Genomic DNA, 23,465 nt, shown 5'->3' with positions numbered 1-23,465 from the left:
GCTCAACCTGAATTTCATTATTCTCGATTGTTATTTTATTTTCATGTTAGAATCACCTCTTAAAACGATTATTTGCGGATAAACACCTCCTATAATTGCACAGTCTAACATGGGGACTTATTCTACTGCTGTTACTGGCTTCAACTTGGCTCGTGTAGTGACAGTAGAATAACTCCTCGCGTCAGACACATTTTACAAAATTTTAAGGGTACATTTAATAATTTAATAACTCAAAAACGAAACGTCAAAGGCAAGTTCATTATTCTTGTTTTTATTCTTATTTTAGCATGTAGAATCGCTAGAATTCCTGATTCTGACAACTGTTGTCGAACACTTGGTATGTAATACATATAAGATAACTGAAATTACTCAGAACAACGTGTCGCAAATATTTTTTATGAGTCGTCGTTGGAGTGTTAACTTTGCTATCTCACACTTCAAAGTATTCAATAATACGTCTTTCACGAGGTCTCACGCTATTCGTTTGACGTTCACTAATTACGGTTTCCCTTTTCCGGCGTATCTTAACGAGATGCCGACGTCGCGTCAGGAACCAGGATACGACCGATGACATTCGACCATTACACACTTGTATCCTCCTAGCGCGAACAGACGAGAGTATCGCGACTTTTACGCGGCCGCTGCGTCCTCCTCTCTCGCCGTGGTGCTTTATTATCGTACATCCGCGCGTCTACGACCTCCCTTGACATTCCAACACGGACGTTTAGCTCGTCGATGCGCTTCGAGCGGCGGATACTTAGCCACACGAGAGAAAAATGGGCCCGGTGTTATTAGCAAGGTGTTGGATAGCTGGTACCGCTATTTGAATAATGCATACAGTACACCCTTAAGGCCAGAGCAGGTTTCATTCGATCCAATAAGCGGCATGACGCCTGGCGCGTCCGTTTTTTCCCCTGTTTTCATGGCTGAACGGCACGTAATTGCCTGAAAATTTGTGGAAAAAAGACGAGTGGCTCGTATAAGAGAAGAAACTCTTTGCTTTTAATGATGGAACTCTGAATTTGAGTGGAATGGTGAGCCACATAAGTGAACGTATTTGATTACTCTGTCAAGAAAATAGGGCGAAATAAGACGATCTCGGTCAATGTATGGTTATGGAGAACGATTGAAGTTACACGTTTCTATGTTTTCGTTTCCGTAATAACTCGCGTCGTTCTTCTCTATTTTCGGTCTAAATTGAATTGGAGGTTACCCTCCAGCGTTCGATCAATGATTCTAAGGTCATGGCGTTGGAAAGGGGATTCTCCAGTTTATGGCGTTCTAGATACTTGCTGTTGGAGTTAGAGGCTTCCGGGTGTAAGGTAAAAAATTATTTCGACGTACCAGTGGTGGTATGGTCGGTTTTATCAGTAACTGGAGGACGAACTTGTCTGATGTATGCTGACACTGGCATTAGAATCTATAGGCTGATACTAACTTGTTGCATGCTGATATCAGCGTCAGGAAATAGTGATTGATGTATACTGATAGCAGTATCAATGCACTCCCAGATTCTTGATAAATCTCAATAATTACGAAACGTTAGAAGCATTTTTTAAATGAACATGGTTCGTATCTGGAAACTTGAATTAACTCTAGTCTTCAAGAATGTTGATATGAATATTATTATCTATGAGTTATAGCAAGATTACCGTTTTCAAATAATTACGGTGTAGATAGATCAGAAATTAGTAGTACCTTGTAAATACTACAATAATAGTGTACTGTGTTTAATTAATTTTTAAATGTAAATAAAATTAATTGTTTTATATTTCGTTCTTTTATGTTGCCTTTGCGTTTAGATATGGATACCAAGAAATTAATCGAAATCTTCCATATTAGAACAAGGGATTAAAAATCTTGAGTCATAATTAATTTACACTGCAATTGAGGACTATAAATCGATGAACTAAACAAACAATAACGAAGAAAGCGCATTCATATTATAAACTAAATTCATATGTCTGTGTTGGACAGAGTTCACCACACCATTCTACTCGACAATGCATAGTCTGCATTTATGCGTCTCGCAGGACTGTTTTGATAGTCATTGCTCACAGGCGATGGTGAACAAGGCTCCAGCCCAAATCGTGTCGTTGTAACTGCTTTCGCTGTACGTGCACACATTTCATTGCACATACCTATTATGCACAGTCTCATCGTTTCATTTTCATTCTTCCATCTGCAATGCAAGGACGACTGATGGCTAGACAGTCAGTCGTTCAGTTATATAGTCTATTATTTTGCAATCGACTTATTTTATTGTTTAAAATAAACAGCTTCGATTATGCAAAATAAAGTGAAGAACTGAAAGGAATTTCAAACGGAAAATTAGGACTGGCAGTAAGAATAAGAAGACGTTAATATAATAATGTCAATTAACTTGTATAATAAATTTATTATAAACCTGAAACAAAAAAGTTTAACAAAAAGAATTTCAAAGTACCGAGTTTTGACAATTGCCTCATCGTCATCGTAGGGCAGTTTGAACGAGACATCGATTGGTCACTACCCCTATAAAAGGTCACATGGTCTCCACCTCTGGGACATCCAGTTCATTCATTAAAAATTGACTGACGCTGATTGGTCGGTAAGTCGGTTGATTACCATCGTCGGTATTCCGCACGTCATGTTCCTGTCCTCTTCCTTGTTGTACACTGGAACAACCAGAAGCAACAACAACAAGGATACAGCTGTTGCAGCCTGACTCGAAGCTACCGTCGAGTAATTAGCGACGTATTAATATTCCTTGAATAAGCGACGTCCAGACTTGTATTTCAGGCAGACCACCCAACAAGGCCACCTTCATACGCGTTAATTAACGATTTTATACCGAACGAATCGATGCAAGCATTCCTAGAGGTTCTATTATTCGGCGCGTATAGAATGCGCCAGCACCCAGCCGAGAAAAAATGGTATTGATTGATGCAGGTGCTTAATGTTGTGTCACTTGGTGAACATATGAACACCTGATAATTAATTCCCCCTTATTTATTACCTTTTCAGCGAGCTCCCTTTGAATCAGCGTAACCTCAATCGACACGCGGCCATTTCTAATCTTCTAATGCGTAATGACCGCTCGGGTTGCGGAGAACGGTGGCTTGCGACGTGGGAATCAAGAGTTGAATCATTTTCGTAACGTAATCTTGTAAGCACTTCCATGCTCCCGTAATAGATGACTATCCCACGAAAGTTAACACCGAAGATAAATTGTGAAGATGACTTTCATTCTGTTGGCACGAAGATTATGCAACTCCGCCAATTTAGGACTGACTTGGCTTGAAACGGGGCTTGATCTGAAACTGATCTGTGAGGTTGAAATATAACGATCTGAAATGGAAGTGAATTTTTAATACGTCCAGTTGACCAGGAACTTGCAGAGAATCTTCTAAGCTGAGCGATGATAGTAGTGCTACTACAGAGTAAGATTTGGAATAATGCAAGTTTAATTTGGTGGTGTGAAGTTTGGAATGAAACAGGCTAAAAGATGGATGATACAAGGAGTCAGTTGATATGGAAACTTTGGAGCATGGCATTTCAGGCATATCCTACCTTGCTCTTGCTAGGTTGTCTATAGAAGTAACAAATACCACCTCAATTACTTTACAGTAACATTTTTAACTCTATTAGAACCTAGATGGCATGAAGATCTATCGTAAATTAAGTTCCACTGCATAGCAGCCTCTTGAAGAGCAAAGCAAACGGTACCCAAAAGTACCCGTGGAGTAGACGATACAAAGAGAAATGGACATCAACGCTTTAATCCGTGATAACGTCCAGCCCAGCGGGGATCGCTTCTACTCTGAGGTTCAAGAAATGATCCTCCATCGGCTTAGTCATGAAGGTGCCTTCATCCTGGCCAGCGTCGTTTGTTACACTATGGATAGGTATCAATTACCCGAATACCGGCGATTGATTGTACATTGGCACCGTACGAACGTGACGAACGGGCAGAAAATGCTCGACAGACGGTGTGGTACTCGAGGGCACCGATCAGCGATGATTCAGGAACGTTCCCATGCTGTCTAAATAGAATCCTAGTACGTCGACGCCGAGGCGTCGGCTGCCAGTCGATCCAGACGCTTTGATGATGAAATCTAGCTCGGGTGCATTAATCTCTTCTTGGAACGAGCATCAGGTCCGCACGATGAACTGTTAGTTTTGATATCTCCTTCATTGCAGTGGATGGAATCAGTGGAATCATTTCTTTCCCTCGTGCTCCTCGCCCTAAAAACTTTTCTCCCAGATTTTTTCTGTACCTTTATTACAGGGCTGCTTGAAGAGCGTATTTGCGTAGTATTCGTTGGTGGGTGAGATTTTCGAATGCAGATCACTGCTCTTCTAACACCAATCACGATGACGAAGAGATTCACGACTATAAATATAAAACCGTGGCGATAGTATCGGAACGAAAGACGAAGTCACGCCATCGATCGTCCCATGTCCGAGGACTCATTTAGCTGCCTTTGTTCTGGACGACAGAAGTGCAGGACAGTCGTTTCAATCGATAGTCAATTTAGTCTTTAGCCGATGATAGCCTTGGGATCGATCGTGTGCTGTGACAACTTGATTGAAAGCTCCATAATAAATTGGCTGTGTGATAACAATCGGTTGGCGCGAAGAGGACCCTGACACGTTCGTGTATTGTGGTATCTGTGTAATTGGAAGTCGATGATGTTTACAACATTTCAGGTTTCTTTTCCATTCCTTACGATACCTACCAGTACACGGCTCTGTTTTCCTTCTCCCATTATTCTTCGATCAATCTGCACGGTAGCGGCATTAACATGTTAAGGGAGGGTTAAGTAATCGTGTCTATCGGCGCTAATTATTTCGTCACGCTCTATCATGCTTGTTCAACAGCGGAGAAAGTAGTGGCAAACTGCACGAGATATGATTCGTTTAGTGTTCAATGGGAAATTAAGACACGAATATTTTAGTTGTTCGGTATAAGTCAATAGCACGTGACATACAGTATATACAGTATCTTCAACTTACCTTTCCATGTAGAATCAACACATTCTTGCTTGTATCACTAATTCTGGGACACCCTGTAGATCAATTTTCTCAAATTGAATACCCATTGCTCCCTCTACGAGAATCCAAACAAATAATCACTTGAAACCAGTAATAGTCGACAACCTTTAGTACAACGACAACTATGTATACGAGAAGTACGTCGGCGTCGGTTTATGTAAGTACCTATACTATTGGTAATATTATTTTTAAAAATGTGATTATTGTTGGAAACAAATTGATCTATTGGAACAGCGGTCGCCAGAGTCTGTACTTTTTGAATCGGAACAATTAGAATTATCGTACTACGATGGGTTAAGTCCAGAGATTGTACCCGAGCTTCGACGAAGGAGATTAGATTTGAACAGTCCAGATAAAAATAATGAAGGAGATGTAGTTGACAACCAAAAGGAAGAAGAATTGATCAAAGTAGAACAAGAAAATGAAACACAGACGCAAAAGACTGACATACCCAAGGGTAAGTGTTTGTCAATGGAAGAAATCCTATCATTGAATGACGAGATTAAATTGAAAGCGAATGGTTGTAAATCTTTAGAATAAGTTTGCCTTGTGTGTATGTTTCAGAATCAGTAAATTGTGATACTTTCGTTTCTGATGTCCACTTCTTGGACCAATTTAGATCTACTATTTCTGGTTGTGAACCTGTTAGCGAATTCGCGAATAAATATTTTGAAAAATGGAATAATGAAGGGCAAGGTACTAGATTCGAAATCATCAACGAGAAGACGTCACAAAATTCGGGTAATGCTTATTTTAATGTTAATTGGAGTGAGTATAAACGTATCATTTCAAATTGACGATAATTAAATATGTAGATCTAAAATGAGAGCTAGTACTCATGCATGAAGTATAAAAAATTTAAAAAGACAAGATTTTTAAAAGCATCTTTCTTCTCTAGCAATAACCCTATCATTTGTGAACTCGCAAGAAAATTCGAATTATCGTCCTTTTATAGGAACTAACAAAATCAAAGAAAACAGTGAGACAAGGATAAGAGCTCGATCGACTACCCCTTGCAGTGGTTCGCCACCTCCTGCGAAAAGATGTAGGACTACATTGAAATTCGACGATGAAGAAAAACCATTTGTGTCGACTGTTGTGGCTGATCTCTTATTAAAAGAGAAGAAAAATATACAGAATTCTTTTTATCCCTGCACAATAGTCACAAAAACGTCTTGGAGCACTTGCACATCAGAATCACCAAGTACTTCTACTTTAGATTTACCACTTGTATCAGATTCTGGTAGTTGTACTAAAAGCTTACTAGAGGTAATTTTTACAGTAATAGATATAATAATTATAAAATTATACGATAGTAAAAACGTAATTGTACTTACAGCAGGAACAAGTATCCAGTAAAACATGCACGTGCTTCAGGTCTCGAAAGAAATTCAAATCATCCACATTTCGTTTTCCCAGAAAGCCTCTTATGAATGTTTTTTTGTTTTGTATCTGGTTAATGAAGAGATTGGGAAATATGTTTAAAAAAGTAAAAAATCACTTTTTTAATATATAAATATTCTATGTTACCAATTTATTGAATTATTATTTTAGACTTATAAGAGTTTCAAAAAAGTTATATTGGTTCATCGTTCAACGAAACAAGAACACAAACTTGAAGAACTTAAACAGACCGTGATAATGCTCCGTTCTGATAATCAGCAGATAATTAATATATTCTTGGAAAAAGTCAACCACCTGTCTGAAAAAATTACTCAGGTGAGTATTACAGAAATCTTTGCTATTACATGCTAAACAGGTATCATCAGTATCACCTTTAACACAGGTGCGCGCAAATGACGTAACAACCTTCAATACTTTAACTGTAGAGATTAACAACATGCAAGAGGTCAATAGAAAATTGAGTCAAACTAATGAAACACTAATGCAGGAACTAAAGAAGGTACAAAAAATGTTGCAAAATACACAAGCAAAGTCTTCCAAAGCTCCACGTTCACCTCAGCCTCCTCCACTTCCTCCACCGATGCCAACAATGTTGAGTATTCCCCCACCACCTCCTCCCCCTCCACCCCCTCCTCCTCCTCCTTCATTTTTTCAATTTCCAACACAACCAATTACACCGAACACTCCAAAGAGTGGCAAAAATGTTAGAACACCCTCGAGAAAATGTTCGACACCATTACTCAGTAGACCACCCATCACTGTTGAGGATTTGTTGAAGGTGACCTTAAAAAAGGCACCACAAAATGTTAAGGTAAATCTAAAAATTACTTGCTATTTGAAATACTCATTAAAAATGCTATATTTTCTAAATGAACATGTTTGAATAAGTGGAAGAATTCCACACCAGGATTGAAGAAGGTAATTCAATTTTAGGAGAATAGGAGAAACACCATTCCAGGACCAAGGGGGCCAATAGTTTCGTTAGACATGTTACGTAGCGTAAAATTAAAGTCTGCCAGGCGCAGACCGTATGACCAAATAGCGAGGTCTCCTAAAAGCGCTCGCGTTATTAAAACACGGGCAAAATCGAGCCTTAGTCTGTCTCCAATTACGACGGGAAGTGATAACTCGTTGGAGCGTATTTTGAAGCAGGTGGATATTAGAAGACGTGGACCAAGACGTTTATTGTCGAGTATGACGAATTTTCGCGAGAACAATATCGGAAAAGATAATCAGCCACAAAATTTAAGCGTGAGAGATAGTGATATGCAATCTGCGATTGTGTAATTTCGTTACGACAAATTTACATAATTGACGAAACGGTATTAATATATCTAAAATTATTGTATTAATTTAATATTTTATGATTAAGTACCATTTTATAATTTGTACATAATGAATCGCTTAGTACACAAAATATCAACATGTTCTATGAAGTATATAATAGCATTTTTTTAATAATTTATTGACGAAAGTTGAAAACTGTATACTGCATAACAATTTCAATGCTCAGAATTCTAATTTGATGTACAGAAAGAAGATATCCATGTTTTACAGAATGTGTTCCATAGTTTTTATAATTTTGCGAATTTTAGTTCTACATACTGTAATCATGCATATCCGTAATTATTCACATTACGTACTTTCATTGTACGTTCAATTATAATTCCATAGGAAAAATTTACTAGTATTGATATGTATGCATTTTTCAATTCACTCATATTTGGTGTATGTAACTCCACTAAAAAATAACAGATTATCAAAACAATGATTCCAGTAGAAAATAACAGATATCAAAGTAGTGACTACAGTAAAAATGAACAGATATGAAAACGTTGCGTGATATATGATGTAGTTAATTTGAAAATAAACATTAGCCTATGTTGCAGCGAGTTTCAGTAAATAAGAAACGATTGGACCCTGTTGTAGTGAGTTTGAGTACTTCAGAAGTTTTTCATATCCTGAAAAGTTGAAAATGGATCATGAAAAAACTTCGCTATATTCATCATCAAGGGATACCACGAGCAGAAAGTTCACTCCACAATTGGTATCTTTCATACTTCGCCTATGATAATAATCAATAAGACTTAATTTTACACCCCGTATAAACGTAATATTGCAATCCATAGTATATAATTTCTCTGTATTGAATTTCCTTTCCGGCCACAAGAACGCGTCCCCCGCGGAAGGAGACGCGGATTTTTTCCTGAAACCAGAAACGAATCACGTCCTCCGAAGGACGCGCGAACGGCGAATGGATACAGCGCGACGACACACGATACTCCTCGTCTCTCGGTAACTATGCGTCGGAGAGTTATTGCGCAATCGAGAGTCCGATAGAAAACCCATGGTCCCATTCAAGGTGATGCGACGAACGTCCCGATAAGGCATTCAAGTTCATTAAGCGTCATTCAGGAGTGGGTCTGCTCTATAGGATTCGGTGAGAACTTGAAGTATGCGCATTTTCCGTGTCGCTTGAAGATGGTACGTAATCTGGACAACGTAATATCGTCTAGCCCCTGTATTTACGAGGGCTCGACTCTGTTGCGCGAAAAACTATATTAAATCTCCTGGCAAGCTGAAATGGAATGCAACGACGAACTGATATAGGAATTGTTAATGAAAACGTATGGGACTGATCGAAAACTTACGCACACATGGTTGTAATTTATCCTCTACCCCTAAACCATTTGGGGATACGGAGGAATAGTATTCGTGTTGCTGAAACTTTCGTTGTGTGTTTCCTATCTAATTTTTAAAATGTAATTTAATACAAATTTAGTTATTTTAAATTATTGAATATCTGCTCTTATTGTTTTAGAAGGAGCAACAAGATTCTGTGTCACATAGGAACTATCGTTCCAAAAAAAGGTTGTAATTTGGGGAGTGGAGGACGCAAAGTGAATAGTTTTTACTTTCCTTTAATTTTGAATGATTTTTGCTATACCAGAGATTTACTTTGCGAAATGAGGAAGTAAATTTTATATATCACTACTGAATTTCTATTCTTGGGAGTCCTTAATCCAGTTTATCCTAGAGTTCTTAATTATTACGGTGAATTTTACGATCACTACCATCGCTCTACTTACTATTTAATATTTTTTTTTGTTTTCTTTTTTTTCCCCGTTTAAATACCGCAGCGCATCCACGCCTCGCAATTACTTTAATAGCGAGGCAATACAGCTTAACGCGCGCAGCTACGGAATCTCCTAGTTATAAATTTTACTATTTACAACGCACTTTAAATGCCTTAATATCAGTAATCGGCGAATGTAATGGCGGGTTTTTGCATCACCGTCGCTTAAGCGTACGAATGTCAACGCGCGCGATTACGCGGTATGACGGGCGGAATATTATCGCGTTAGTATTCATTACGGGGCACAGCTACAAATTACTTAATATGAAGTAACGAGTGTCGTTAGTGTATACAAAATTTTCGAGTCACTTAATGAGATGCTCGACGAAGGGAATGAGAAAAATCAAACCGTTGGAGTAACTTAATCACGTTTAATCGCGTCATTGACTCCTGGAATGGAAAATTGTGACAAGAAGATTTTCTAATGTAATTTTCTATGATGATGCTTCACTATATTACAATATACTCGATGTAATTATATGCACAGTTATTTAACAGTGATTTTGATGGCACTTTTACACTCTATGGTAATATTTATGTTTACAATGTTCATTGATTTCTCTGAATTCTCACATGCCATAAACTTGCACTCAAGTTATGCACTCAGTCTCAGTCACTTCGTGAATTAAATAATGCAATTGACAGTGACCCGAAATACTTGTTGGTCGTTTTAGAGAATCATTCCCACTGCTAATGGAAATCTATTACCGGTTGAGTCACTTACGTTTCAACGGAAGTCTGATTAAAGTTAGGCGACAGGTTACGGAGAATGCGAACGTCCATCGAGCGTCTGGGTTAGGGTCTATTCACACTGCGAATGCGACATTCGACTCTTACTAGCTTCATTATTATCAACATACAATATAAAATCGAGTTTATTTCTATTCTTCACATTTTATGTAAATACAAATGGTAAAAATTGAGGTAACAATTTTCTTTACAAATTTTACAATACTAGTAGTCATACATTAGTAGCGAAACTGGATTCATTTTGGTACCATCAAGGTGGGTCTACACTACATATTATATAACAAAGTTATGTAACTTTTTAGAAAATAGAAAAGGAACATATCTATAACACCTCTCTTTCCTGTTTTCTAAAAAATTCTATAACATATAGTGTAGACCCATCTTCAGTAATCGCAATATTATAACAATAAATAATGCCATCAAATTGCTGTAATTTCGAGCTTAATTAAGTAACATCTACGTTTAATATTTCACTCAGATCAGAGTCCTGTCGGCTGTCATCCTGCAAGACAGCTAAACCTTCACCAAATGGGTTTACCACAGAACTCACCTTCCATGCGCATTGTGAATCGTCCCTAACGCCTCTAAGATGATAGTGTGAATCCTCAGCCGGCGTTTTTTCCCGTAATCAATTGACTACGTGCATCTACATGAAGTATCAATTCATAGATTTGTCCGTGCAGGCCCTGATAGAGAGGCCCTCTCTATCGGACCGGTTCGCTCGGGGAGCATCCCAGCGACGAACAACGAGCGGAGGGGGGTAAAGGGAGAGAGGGGGGCAAACAGACCGATCGGGAAAATGCACACGTGTTTGACGAAGGTAGCTGATTTAATCGGAGAGGCACCTTTATTTTAATCACCGCCACTTTACCCGCCCGTTGATTTTATGACTATTTATGTAGATTACGTGTATGGAGCAACGCGCCCTGCTCGTGTCGCGGTGTGCGTTGCGTACAGCGTGAAACGGCGTCGCGCACGGATGCGTTTGACCGTTCGCGATCTCACGTCCACGGGGCCCCTCGTAATGCTGAAATCAGTGGCTCGACCAGACGTTTCGGCGCCCGAGGGCAGCCACCGAATAGCCTCACGGCCGCTTTACGCGCACCACTTACGCCAGTTTACGCGAATCTTTATCTCCGAATGGGTTGGACATAATAAAGGCCGAATGAGGAGATTTAGCGGAGTGAAACGTTTCGCCCGCGATCTGTGCTCCACGCTAAATGGACGCCTCGGGCATCTTCCTCGTCGTATGCTCGAATCAAAAGATGCCATGGCGTTTTTACGGTAGATCGATGTGCATCACGATGATGGTACCTCCGAATGATAAGTACCTCCGAATCCACACACCGTATGGTAGTTTCGTTCGATTTGTCTTTGTAAAGCTATGTCTGCAGTAAACCAAGAACCTATGAGTCATATAGGCGTCTTAAAAACGTGTTAAAGATAGCCAATAAAGATCTAAAAATGTCCAAAAGACGTCTTTAGATGTCAGTCTTTAAGACGTGCGCTTTCAGATATTTTTAAGACGTCCTAATTATGTCGTAAGACGTTCAGGTATAAAATAGACATTTTTAAGATGTCGTGTGTTATCTGGGATCGAGCAACATTTTGTCGCCACTTGAATACAAAATAAAAAAAAACGTAGGACACTCCTGGAGGATAGGTTCTGAACACAAAGACAATGAAAAGTTCAAATGCAATGCTCGAAAATGCATAGTTTTTTAGTTAAACGATACAGGCAACAATTCGCGACAAAATGTTTCTTGTTGTTGCCTCAGTGTAAACGTAGCTTTAGGCTTGCACGTAATCACGATGCTGCCGATAAGTACGTCTTTATGACTGTTCCACTCGATCGATTGAAAAAGTACGGGAAAGAAATGTGGGACTGCAGCGCGAGATGATCACAAGGGCAGTGGAACGGCGCTTTAAATCAGAGATCCATCTCAAAATTGGACTCGGAAGTGTAGATGCTGTGGGGTGTAGTTTGTTGTCTGATTAAGGGGCAGGTAATTACATGATGCAGAGTACGGGGTTGGTACGTATGAAACTGCTAATTGCTGCAACGCGGTGATGCTTCTTTTTTTCTCATCAAAAGACATCAGTTTTTAGTGGGTAATATTGGGATATATGAGCAGGTGCGAAAGTAAATGGATATTACGACATCTTTTTTCGGAGCTCAAAAACAGTGGATGTTACAACAGTTTTATTTAGATCTCCCATGTAGTAGTTAAAGTAGTTATGATACTTTTAGAATGAACTGTATTATTGAAGCTTCTAAAAATTACCCATAAACAGTAGTAAACAATAATAATAGAACCATTAAAATGGTAAAAGCACCATTGGTAAACCAGTAGAGTATGTGATAACATGCAAATAGAGCGTGATTCTTATATTATTAAGTTTCAGTTAATGAAGGGAATTTTATGAACCATTTATTATAACAAGGCAAACTTGAATCAATGGTACTATTATTAAAATGAGAGTAATAGTCCAATATTCTGTATAGACATAGGTGAAACCTTGATACAGCACTGTTCGAGATAATGTCGTTGCATGCGTATGAAGGGGGATAGGCACGTGGGCGGGACAGGTTGTGCATGTGTTCATTACTAGCGATGCGTTGCCATCATTAATATCGGGAACGATGCCTTATGCAGCGATCTCATACTCGTATTTGATACCCTCTTCTCCATTTGGACACATCTTGCACGTAAATTTGAATCGTAATCGTTTCGATTAACGCTGCGAATACAGGTGCAAGGTCGCCAGTTTCCGATCTACTTCTTCGCAATAAACGCCTGCGATTGCAGGCAGCAATTTAAAGAACAATTGCTTTCGGCTCCCTCATCATCTCGATACAATAATAATAATAGTATTTTGTTTTACTGCAGATTAATAGGTAATAGGTATTCGAGGAATTAGAGGTAAATTCAGTTACAGTGGGAAGAGTAAGATACTCTTAGAAATATATTGTAATAGACTTGACCAAAACTTTATTTTTTATCCTTTTTTTATATACCTGGGAAATATATATTTATATAAAATAGATTATAATTTGGAAAATATAACTTGTGGTGAGAAGTTCATTAAAATCCTAGAGATACTATTTCACCATAGTAGCTACATATTTCATAGCAATTCAATTTAAACAACTCAGTATATTCTAACTAGTTCTTCAAATATAGTCCATAGACTAGCCAATTATGACACATAATTTTCATGCAAAATATCATATTATAACACGTAATTGAGCAACTTTCTCAGACCGTTCTCATTTAAGCTGGCCCCGTAGTTCGCAGACCTACATCTCGCTGACCTTGCGATATTTAACGTATAAACCTACATTTCGCGTGGGTCGATATCGAGGTTTCTTGGAAAATGTACGAGACGCCTTTCAGACGAGACCCTTTTAGAACATCACCTTGGACGGTCACTGTGGCAACAGCACACCGTTAGAATAAATATCCTCTCCTTCCTTTAGACAGATCTGTTAACCAAAAAGACTGATATATTTCACATTTCACATTTCTTCTCCCTCTATAACAAAAACATTTTTCCAAGTGGCAAGCCATCTTGCTCTTTCACCTATTTCCCAATCAAACCTCCCAAACCTTCGCAAGACGTCGAGCCCTCGGCAGACCGCATTGTGCTCACAGTGTTCAGGGGGTTGATAGGTGGACACGTAGGTCACGGCGCGCAGACGTTGCACGCGTTCGTAATTCTGCCTATGCGAAGAAGATCTCGGTGCAGCGGTAGGACAGGTCCGGTGAGTGGCTCCAGGGGGAAAGTATCGTTGCATTTTGATCGCGGAAGATCGTTACTCCCGATCGAGGCTCGCTTGCCGCTACGGACATATGTACACGCGCATGTACGTATATAAGCGTGCATATACACGTTTACCTACGTACGTCGGCTCAAAGTTAATCTGGATTAACCGGTCTTGAATTTTCTGTAGGGGGAGAGGGCGGTGCGCGATGTGGAACGGCAAAGCAACGGCAGGATGAGGGGCGCGGCATGGGGGGAGAGTGGACAAAAATCGAGATCAAAGAATTATGCCCTCTGGAGAGGCGCACCGGTTGCAACGCCTCGTGCGCGCAACACTCACGCTGGCCAGCATCGCGACACAAGTGGAAGTATATTGCGTTGCGGTGATCGGATTCTGTATGGGTTTCTTGTTTAGCTGGCGGAAGAAGAAGTCCACGAATACATAACGATTGTACTTGTTTCGTCTTATTCACCGAAGCATGAATGGCTCGATATCCAGACTTGGAAGTTAGGTATTTACTTCCTAGCGTCATAAGTATCGCCGATGGTCTTATTCTTCACGTTTTCTATAGACATAGGAAGTGAACAAGTGTAGACTTTGGTTTAGTTTTGATCGTTATCGTTAGGTTCCCGAGAGTCATGTTAATCGATAAAGTTTGATAGGGTTGGTTTTGGGATAGATCATACCATAACCTTGGATAGACTATCGGCTATCCCTGAGCAACCCAAGGTAGTGGCAAGAACTTTCAATGCAGTTTCAAACTTCAGCTATTTCATAAAATAACTTAGAATGCAATTCTACTTAATGGTCATAAACACATTTTCTGAAATTATCCATTGAGGTTTTAATCTTTTTTCAATGATTAATATTCAGTATCTGCAATACTTCACACAGACTGTTACTAATATTTCCAGAGTTAAAAAGACTAGTATTATAAAAAAATTAGAACTGTCAATGTTACACATGACAATACCACACGCGAATACATTAAAATTTTTGCGATTTCAAATATTGACAATATTGCAGTCCGAGGGCAACGATGCGTGAAAGGAGTACTTATCTCGACGATTAATGAATAAAAGGCACGAGGCAATTGATGCATCGCTCTCCCACAGGTATTGCCAGACTGAAATATAGCATGACCGGTTGATAAGTCGGAGAACGAATAGCCAGGAAGGGAAAAGTGACAGTTGTTTTTCGGAAGTCTTTTCATGAACGCCAGTAGTAACGGTTCTCGCGAGCGCCTGGTGCCGTAACGAACCAGTTGCACTGTCAGGTTAATTTAATTGCTTCGATTAGAATTCGTTCGCGTGCGTGGATTTCGTTCCACGCAGTTGTCTGGCCGCTGTGGTTATGCGTGTTAACAACACAATTAGGAGGACGTCGTATCGGCTCTACGAGTGGTTAGATATTTAAACGTACTGTGCGTTTGATCGTACCTCAAGTCAGAGTGGTGGAATTAAACCTTTAGGCTGACATTAAATACATAATGCGTATCGCTCTGATTAAGTGAGACTGTTATAAATCACAATTAACGCATTGTAGTTTACGAACCCTAGAAATTCTCTTGGAAATGCACAGATAGTAATTTTCACTATACTGGAGATCATTTTTCAAACGCATCGTATTATTTTGTTAGTATTATTACTTTGAGCAATTTTGTTTGAAGGAAAATGAATCTTTGATCCATTACAACTTATTATGAGTCCATATACACTTCTCTTGGTAAATCTATGTGTGCAGACTTATTTTAAAATGTCTAGTGAACAAACAGATCAATGAAATTTATTATGAGATACCTGAATGATATGATTGGCACATAAAAGATTCTATTGTTCTTAGTCGTCAGTAGAATTTAATTACCTTACATGCTCTTGTTTATTCACCTCGGTTCAACAACCGTTTTCCTAGGGAAAATAAATCTCGAACTCTATTCATTGATCAAGCTGTTATAGCGGTTCTCAGGAGTACCAGTCACACATACTGTCACGGTTAACAAGTCTGACCATTCAAGTTAATTTAACTGGCCTAATTAGAATTCGTTCGCGTGCACGTTTACGCTGTCAACGGTTAGACATGCAAATAACATGTAGGTAGCTGGGAAATCTTGAGGCTAGTATTTCATGTTATACTTATTGCTGGCATGTATACGTTTCACGTATTAATATCTTCTAATGAATATTAGTAAAATATTTGTTACAATCAAGTAAACAGAATTTTAAATAAGAAAGAGTTCAGAATTGGAACCTGAAATACTTCAGTAAAATAAATGGAATAGACGAAAATAATTCAGGAAATTTTTAAATGTTTTCAGCCTAGATTATAGCTAACAAAAACTGACTCTATTGTTCACCGCAATCGCGAAACTGGCAAATTGATGCACTGTCCAACTATGGAGAAAAGTAATATCTACTAAAAATATTGTACTGCTATTTTGCACTATAACAAGACTCAAAATATTCAAAATTATCCAAAGATGCGAAAAATTACTCAACTTCGTATTTTCTGTAGCTTCTGTCTTTCTCCATAGTTGGGTAGTTCTGACCTTACCATTCTGGTGACGAGAACGTAGAAGTAGAAGAGGCACCTCATGGTCAGACAGTGCCTGTTTCTCCTTACATCCTATGGGAAGCTATCATTGTAGACCTCGTCTTAGACGACTACTCCTCTTGCTCTTGAAACGCTTAGGTCAAGTCGTCAGTAAGCGGCACGCGTCACGCGCGATCTTCTCGACTGTCGAGACTTCTTCACTTTCCGACTTAGAAGAAAGGATATTGTAATAAAAATATTATCGATAAATTTGTGTTACAGAAAAACCCATTTTAAAACACCCTGAACATATTTTGAATATTAAAAAAAGAACTTTTTTATTCCTCGTATGTTGAGGATATGTTCATATGTACGTACTTTCTATGATTCCTATCTCCAATCTAGCATCACGGACGTGGACGGTGAAACAGGATCATTTTGATAGATCGAGTGAAATGTGAAGCGACATCTTAAAGTGACGGAAGTTGGCGCAATTAATAGGCACAAGCGCCGCTGCGCTGGGGACGAGGGAATGAGCCAGTCGTGACGTCTCAGTTTTAATTGGTTCGATTAGAATTCGTTTGCGTGTGCCTTGTGTGTCTCTCGAGTTTTTAATTTCGTTCGGTCGCTTTGAGAGTCCAGTTTTAATTTGCCGCCAATGATACTAAACCCGGATAAAATATCCGGTTGCAATTTGTCAAAACACCTTATATCCTTCTTTGCGTCTTCCATTGAAGACCCTTCGATCAGTAGACGCTGTGAATATGCGATAATGCCATGCAGTTTGTACACGCTTCATTACACGATCGCTTCAAAGGTTCAAAGTGGGGCTTTAAGAAGAACGTGAACGAAATAAGTGAAAATATGTGGGTATCCGTGATTACTACTAAATAGGTAGGTCACTTTTTCTTTCATCCTCTCTTTGCTTGTTTATACAGATCTTGTGAGATTAGACATACGAATGCATTGCTAATGAACAAGTTACGCGACTTAATCTTAATTCATTTCTTGTCTAATTTAGTTATTTTATGACTTCAAAATGTTTATCTTTTTAATAACAATTAATATAATTGTTTTTTAATATTTTCATTGAATGTGCCCATTTCAACATGAATTAGCAATTAAAAGCAATGCTACTCGGTTAGTGTTTTAGTAGAACTTTAATACTGAAAGATTACATAATTTTAAATGTTCTTTAAAGTTATATTAGCTATTTAATAAATACGATTATATAGTTTGATTCGTCACGATGTAACATATTGTCTAATATTTCCTTTATGTGATGTATTAAAGAAAATGTCACTGGGAAATTATATTTTGTGCAATGGAATATACGAATGTATGAATTTAATTTAATTAATGGTATTCTTTATAAGATTTTCGATGATGAAAAATGATATTTAGTCAGAATTTGAAGATATGTGTACCATAGTCACGTGATGTCTACTGCGCATGCGCAATCGCGTTCTAACGTGATCGTGCGTGCTCCAGACGCCAAGATCGTCTCCTGGTTTTTATTTAGTTTCTCAAGGAACAAGCCTTCAGTTTTTTGTCATTCAATCAAGTGTTCATTCTTTCACTCGTGGTCTTTCAGTATTTTATGTTTTCATAAAAAAATTTTCTTCATTTGTGCGGTAAAAAGAAAGTTTTGAAGCAACGACATACAGGTATGTTATTTTGTCACTTAGATCACAATTTTCTTATCGAATGTCGTTTTGCATGTGAGTATATCAGTTCGTAGACATGTAGTTTTACATTTAGTAACACGATAAAGTGCAAATTAAGTAAACCTTCTCATTTTGATTTGTATAATCTCGTTAGTAGCGTGTATTTCTTGTTTCGAGAATTTTTCGGACATTTTTCCGTTTTTCGCGTAGTACCGAATTTCTACCGTAGGTGTCGCGAGAGCGGTAGTAAGAATACGTTTCGAACGATGGGACCTACGAAATAATTGAATTAAATTTTTTATGTAAATAACTTGAGTTCCTGTACGTGGTATTTCTCTTGAATATTCAGTAGAAATTTAATAAACTAACCTTTAAAACCGTCGACGTAAAATTAACATACGTAGATAAAATATATCGTCAAGTAACATTTATGGTTGATTTTGTTACAGTGACCCTTTGACTTCAGAGTTGTAAAGACGTATTCGGTTTGTGTTCATGAGACGTTAGCAGTAAATATGGAATGTGTGCTTCGTTCGAAGTTCGATGAGAGGTTTGTATTAATTATTTATAACGTTGCATTCGAAATGAAAGTATAATTGGTTATTCATGCGTCACTTGACCAAATTGGTTAGTAGATCCTTCGAGACATGTACAATTTTCGAACGGAAGTGCCATCTGCGACTTCCAGACAGAGGAAATGTACGTGTTGATAATGGCGAACGTATGCGGGGGAGGCATCATGTTCTTCTGCACCGAGTGTTCAATTGGCTTCTGATACAGGTAAGTTTGTCATTTTATAACCTTATACCACCGAGAAAAATTTCACTACACTTTATAACAGATATATATTATAGTTAAAACATTTGTAATGCTTTTCAAACTGTGAAGATCATTTTAGTAAATTCTATAAGTTAGATATATTTTTTACATTATCAACAAAATGTATTCATAGAGAATCAATGGATAATATAAAATTGAACACGAAATAATTTTGCTACTACATAAATTTATATAGTATATTTAGTATAACTTTCTTATTATTTTATTAACTGTTTCTCGATTTATGATAAATTTCAAATATTAACCAAAGTAGTTTAATCATTTTTAATTTCCAGAAAATACAGTGAAATTTTTCTTTTTTGAACTTTGTTTGTGAATTTACTTGTAAAGGAAATGTTGATCGTGAGTGTTAATAATTTGGACACCGTGTATACGAACTTGGGTACAAAGTCATCGTTGATAAAGCGTCGAGGAATTTTTTTAGAAACGAATCTATTATACCATGTTCAGTGTAGCCTTCATGGAACACAATAGGGTTAAAGAACCTCCGATACGGCGTCAATTGATTAGCAATGGAGAACTACGCGGTAGCGTGGGTCGGCAGGTTGTCTTTTTTGAATTTGCAATTCTGCGATTGTCTGTGCACGAGTGCGTTCCCTTGCTTACCGTGCATCAGGGTTCAAAATAAGCTCGTCATCAGCGTAGTATTACTGATGAATTGGCATTGAGTGAAACATTTATCATGTTTTAGAAACGTCTATTACTTTTTCTGAGATATAACTTGTCGTATAACCTTATTTAAATTTCTTTATCTTTAAATTTTATTACATAGGCTCCAAATATATAAAGGCACAATTTTAGGAATGAATTAAAGACTAACAGATAGTGAAAAAAATTTGTATACATATGTAAACTGTTTCTAAGTTTCACTTCTGTATTTCCATAAGTTTCATTGTAAATTGGATCAATTTAACTATTATATTGTTAACTATTTATTAGTGATATTTACTTATACGTATGTTACTTGATTGAATGTAATGAATTATTCAATCTATTCTCTTGATAACAGCAACTTTACATTAGCTTAATTATTAAAACATAAAGTTATTTGTATGTATTCAGAAACAAAATTAAGTAGGACAAGGTTTATACAAATTTTTTCGTTTATCTTTTTATCTGCAATTCATTCCTGTAATCATGATCATGCGTTTCAGAATACTCCATGTATTTTTTATAAATATTAATTCTGTGAAGATACTCCCATTTACTTTATATCTTACCTTTAAAAGTTTGACATGTTTCTCGACATCTTTTCCAAATTAGGTTTTCCTAATTATTTAAACTCCAATCTTCTTCAATTATTTTTGTGTATATATATATTTTTGAAGATCACGCTTTTTTAAAAAATTGGTTAATTACCTTATTTAATTTTACTATTTTGAAAAGACAATCTCCCTTGATGGAAGAATCTCTTTTTCAATGCTAACTGCGTTTCTTTAAGCATCTCATTGCCGTGTGAGAGAAGGGGCGGAGGATCGTGGCGTGTAAAACGTCGGTGTACGTGCAATAAGGTTGCTTCAAAGAGACGCAGGTGATTACTTTCCAATCGTGACGGTCACGTTCCGCTTTACGAGGTGGCATAAAAGTGGAGCCGTGGTCATTAACATAAACCGGAGGGCGTCTTGCGACTGGCAGCTTGATGGAAGCTTCACTCGTCTATGAACCACCGCGAATTATGTCACGCCCACCCGTTTATTTATTCCTATAATTTTTTCTCTTTTAATATATTAATTCCGTGATCAACGCCGACACGTACTTGATAATCCAGTTTCTAAATTGTTCACTGCAATGAATTTGAATTAGGCGATACAAATTAATCAGGATAGATAAATTGATAAACCTCTTTGCTTTATTTAGTTTGGAAATTTTATCGTAATGTATTTTTGAGCTTACCGAATTTGCTCGATTTTGGTATTTTTGTCTGTCGTAATTATATTAGAAAGAATTAAATCTATTAATGTTAGTATCTATTAGGTATATTAGTACATAAATAGTTAATTTGAAGGTACAAACACTGTGACTTAGAACCTATTTCTTACTAACTTCATAATTCAATTCTTTTTTACATACATACATAGAATCTTCTGTTATCCTTTTTAGTAACTTTTTTCATGTTCTACCATACGGAGGCTGTGCATTTGTAAAGAAACAGTACGCGCCATATCTGAAAGAAATAACAAGCATTATTCGAATTACTATTTAACTTGATATCTATAACAATAACGTGTATTTTTTTTACATATTCTTTGGTGTAGAATCTCCAAAATACACTTGTGACTCCTCCCTCGTGTTCGTTATATCTTCAGAGCATTTATATGCCGGAAATGCTTTTGGATTCAGGACGGATTCCGCAAACAGTCTAGTGGATCTTTGATGGCTGCACACTTCTTTCAATATTATTTAATGATTAGTATTTAAAAAGATGAAATTATGCAAATCCTCTGCAAATTATTTCGTAATGAAAAAGAATCTCTAAAGTCGTTAAAGTAATTTAATCGAATTGTTTTATGAATTGCAAAATTGAACAGCTGTCACGTTGTAACTACCTCGTTCGATCCTTATCAAGATTCTCTATATTCTGTCGTCAATGAGCAATTTGAATGTGTTAACGACGCACATTATAATTTACCTGATCCAATGATTATAGGGCAACCCGGTTGAAGGCTGATTCCCATGTTCGCATAAAAATCAACAGTCCCCGTGTTGGTGGGCGTTCCGAAAACGCCACCGTCCGTATGTAGGATGACAACAATTTCCGCATCGTTTGGTCTAATGTGACATGTTGAAGGATAAAAAAGCGGAAATGCTGGATCTAATCCTATAACGAATAATTAATGTATGATTAATTATTCTGACTATAAACACTGATTATTAAACAGTGACATTTCTAATTATTTATCGAGGGTGATAAAATCTTCTCCATATCTCTTGTATTATATTTTACATTTGGCAGACTTTTTTTCTTTATTCTTCAATATATATTCTGACAAAATTCTTGAGTTTATTAGCAAACTTTGAACCAGAGTTACATGAAGCTGATTTTAAAAAGATATTCTGAAATTTGGATCTTTTATCGAATTACAATTGTTGCTTTTTCGAGAACTTACCCGTAATTCGACTGAGAGTGACATTCATATGCCTTCCCATATGGCCAGCAATGTGAGCGCCTAAAGAGTGCCCGATCACGTGAACTGTGTTCAAATTGATCACTTTACTGAGTTTCTCCAACGATTCTGCAAGTGCCTTCCCTATAGCAGGTACTTGACTGGAGACGTAAATGTAGTTAATATTAATCGCTATTTCACCCCAATCGACTAATATAACGTTCACATCTCCTCTGTTTAGATACGCTGTAAATAAAGTATCGATCATTTGAATTTCATTTACTTGTCACCATTTTATTACGAAAGTACGTCAATTACAAAAGTAAATAAAGTATTAACCTCTAGGTACTACTTGGACGTTCTCGACATTCCCATCCTCGATGAACCCATGTATGTAAAGAATAGTTCCCTTGTTTTCGATAGCCTTTGCGATGGTGTCTAAATTCGTTAATCTGTTCGTGACGGTCGTAAGTACAGTACTGTTGCTGCAGTTTTAATTACGGTTTTTAAATTATCAGTAATTTAGCCGATAGTGTAAAATTAGATTAGATACTGATACTGTCTTACGAACCCCTTGAAAAGCTTCAAATATACTTTCTCGGCGACATCAGGACTAACTTGGTCACCTATGCAATAAACGACACTGTTAATCGATCACCGTCGTAACTATTCATTTGATGATAGTGTCACCTGCAAAGTGTGAAACAAAGTTACTTCGTACGTACATATTCCTGTACAATTAACATATGTAATAGTGAAGCAGAGTAGTATGAAGTAAAGGCTCAGTTTCGACATGGTTACGTTTGGTCGCGAAGATCAGAAACGTGTACTATAAGAGGGATGGGTCTAACGTAAACCTCATCATACTTTGTACGTGATATTTTCGCGTTATGAAGCAAATCATAAATTGCTCGTAATATATACAAGGTGACCCCCTCCTCAAGACTGTCACGTAACAAAGGAGAAACAAAAAACAACGTTATTTATTGTGTAAGATAGAATATGCCATCTACTGAATTATCCTAATCTTTTGCATAATAAGATGCGGTAGTAAAGTAATGACGAACGACCGTAAGCTTAATTAATTAAATCCATTCATTAGGAATGTTTTCATAGATCTGTGTGACGTTATTATAAGAATGTAGAATATTTAAGTACGTAGTCCCTTGATAAAATTTATTTCGTTAATTTGGTTTCTTTCTGAAAAGCCCTCGTTGTCGATAAATAGGGTT

The 23,465-nt window shown here is 37.4% G+C and overlaps 2 protein-coding genes across 2 annotated transcripts; one reads left to right on the top strand and one right to left on the bottom strand.

Annotated features, from left to right (window-relative positions):
- The first annotated feature begins 5,161 nt into the window (after positions 1-5,161).
- Positions 5,162-7,728, top strand: LOC143177307 (uncharacterized). Its single transcript, XM_076375176.1, is given in 10 exon segments — positions 5,162-5,213; positions 5,255-5,571; positions 5,602-5,606; positions 5,657-5,848; positions 5,909-5,934; positions 5,993-6,306; positions 6,380-6,526; positions 6,592-6,756; positions 6,824-7,252; positions 7,375-7,728. Coding segments are annotated over 10 exon segments (2,001 nt in total).
- A 13,296-nt stretch (positions 7,729-21,024) lies between these two features.
- On the bottom strand, positions 21,025-23,028 carry LOC143177306 (lipase member H). Its single transcript, XM_076375175.1, has 7 exons — positions 22,959-23,028; positions 22,787-22,859; positions 22,573-22,718; positions 22,237-22,479; positions 21,759-21,947; positions 21,369-21,513; positions 21,025-21,293 (listed from the first exon to the last, which is right to left on the bottom strand). Exons 1-7 carry the CDS (start codon positions 23,026-23,028, stop codon positions 21,239-21,241), a joined length of 921 nt encoding a protein of 306 aa, XP_076231290.1. The 3' UTR covers positions 21,025-21,238.
- Positions 23,029-23,465: the final 437 nt, after the last annotated feature.

The sequence above is a fragment of the Calliopsis andreniformis genome, chromosome 3 (assembly GCF_051401765.1).
Source record: "Calliopsis andreniformis isolate RMS-2024a chromosome 3, iyCalAndr_principal, whole genome shotgun sequence".
Lineage (NCBI taxonomy): Eukaryota > Metazoa > Arthropoda > Insecta > Hymenoptera > Andrenidae > Calliopsis > Calliopsis andreniformis.
Note: the sequence above shows the minus strand (reverse complement) of the source record. Positions and strands in the feature narration are given on the sequence as shown.

What these genes read in the sequence shown, in the direction of transcription:
- LOC143177306 (XM_076375175.1), bottom strand. Translation starts at nt 23,028, where the DNA reads ATGTCGAAACTGAGCCTTTACTTCATACTACTCTGCTTCACTATTACA. An exon ending in CACTCTCAGTCGAATTACGG is followed by an intron (nt 21,948 to 22,236) that starts GTAAGTTCTCGA and finishes TATTCGTTATAG; the next exon opens with GATTAGATCCAGCATTTCCG. An exon ending in CCCTATAATCATTGGATCAG is followed by an intron (nt 21,514 to 21,758) that starts GTAAATTATAAT and finishes TATTGAAAGAAG; the next exon opens with TGTGCAGCCATCAAAGATCC.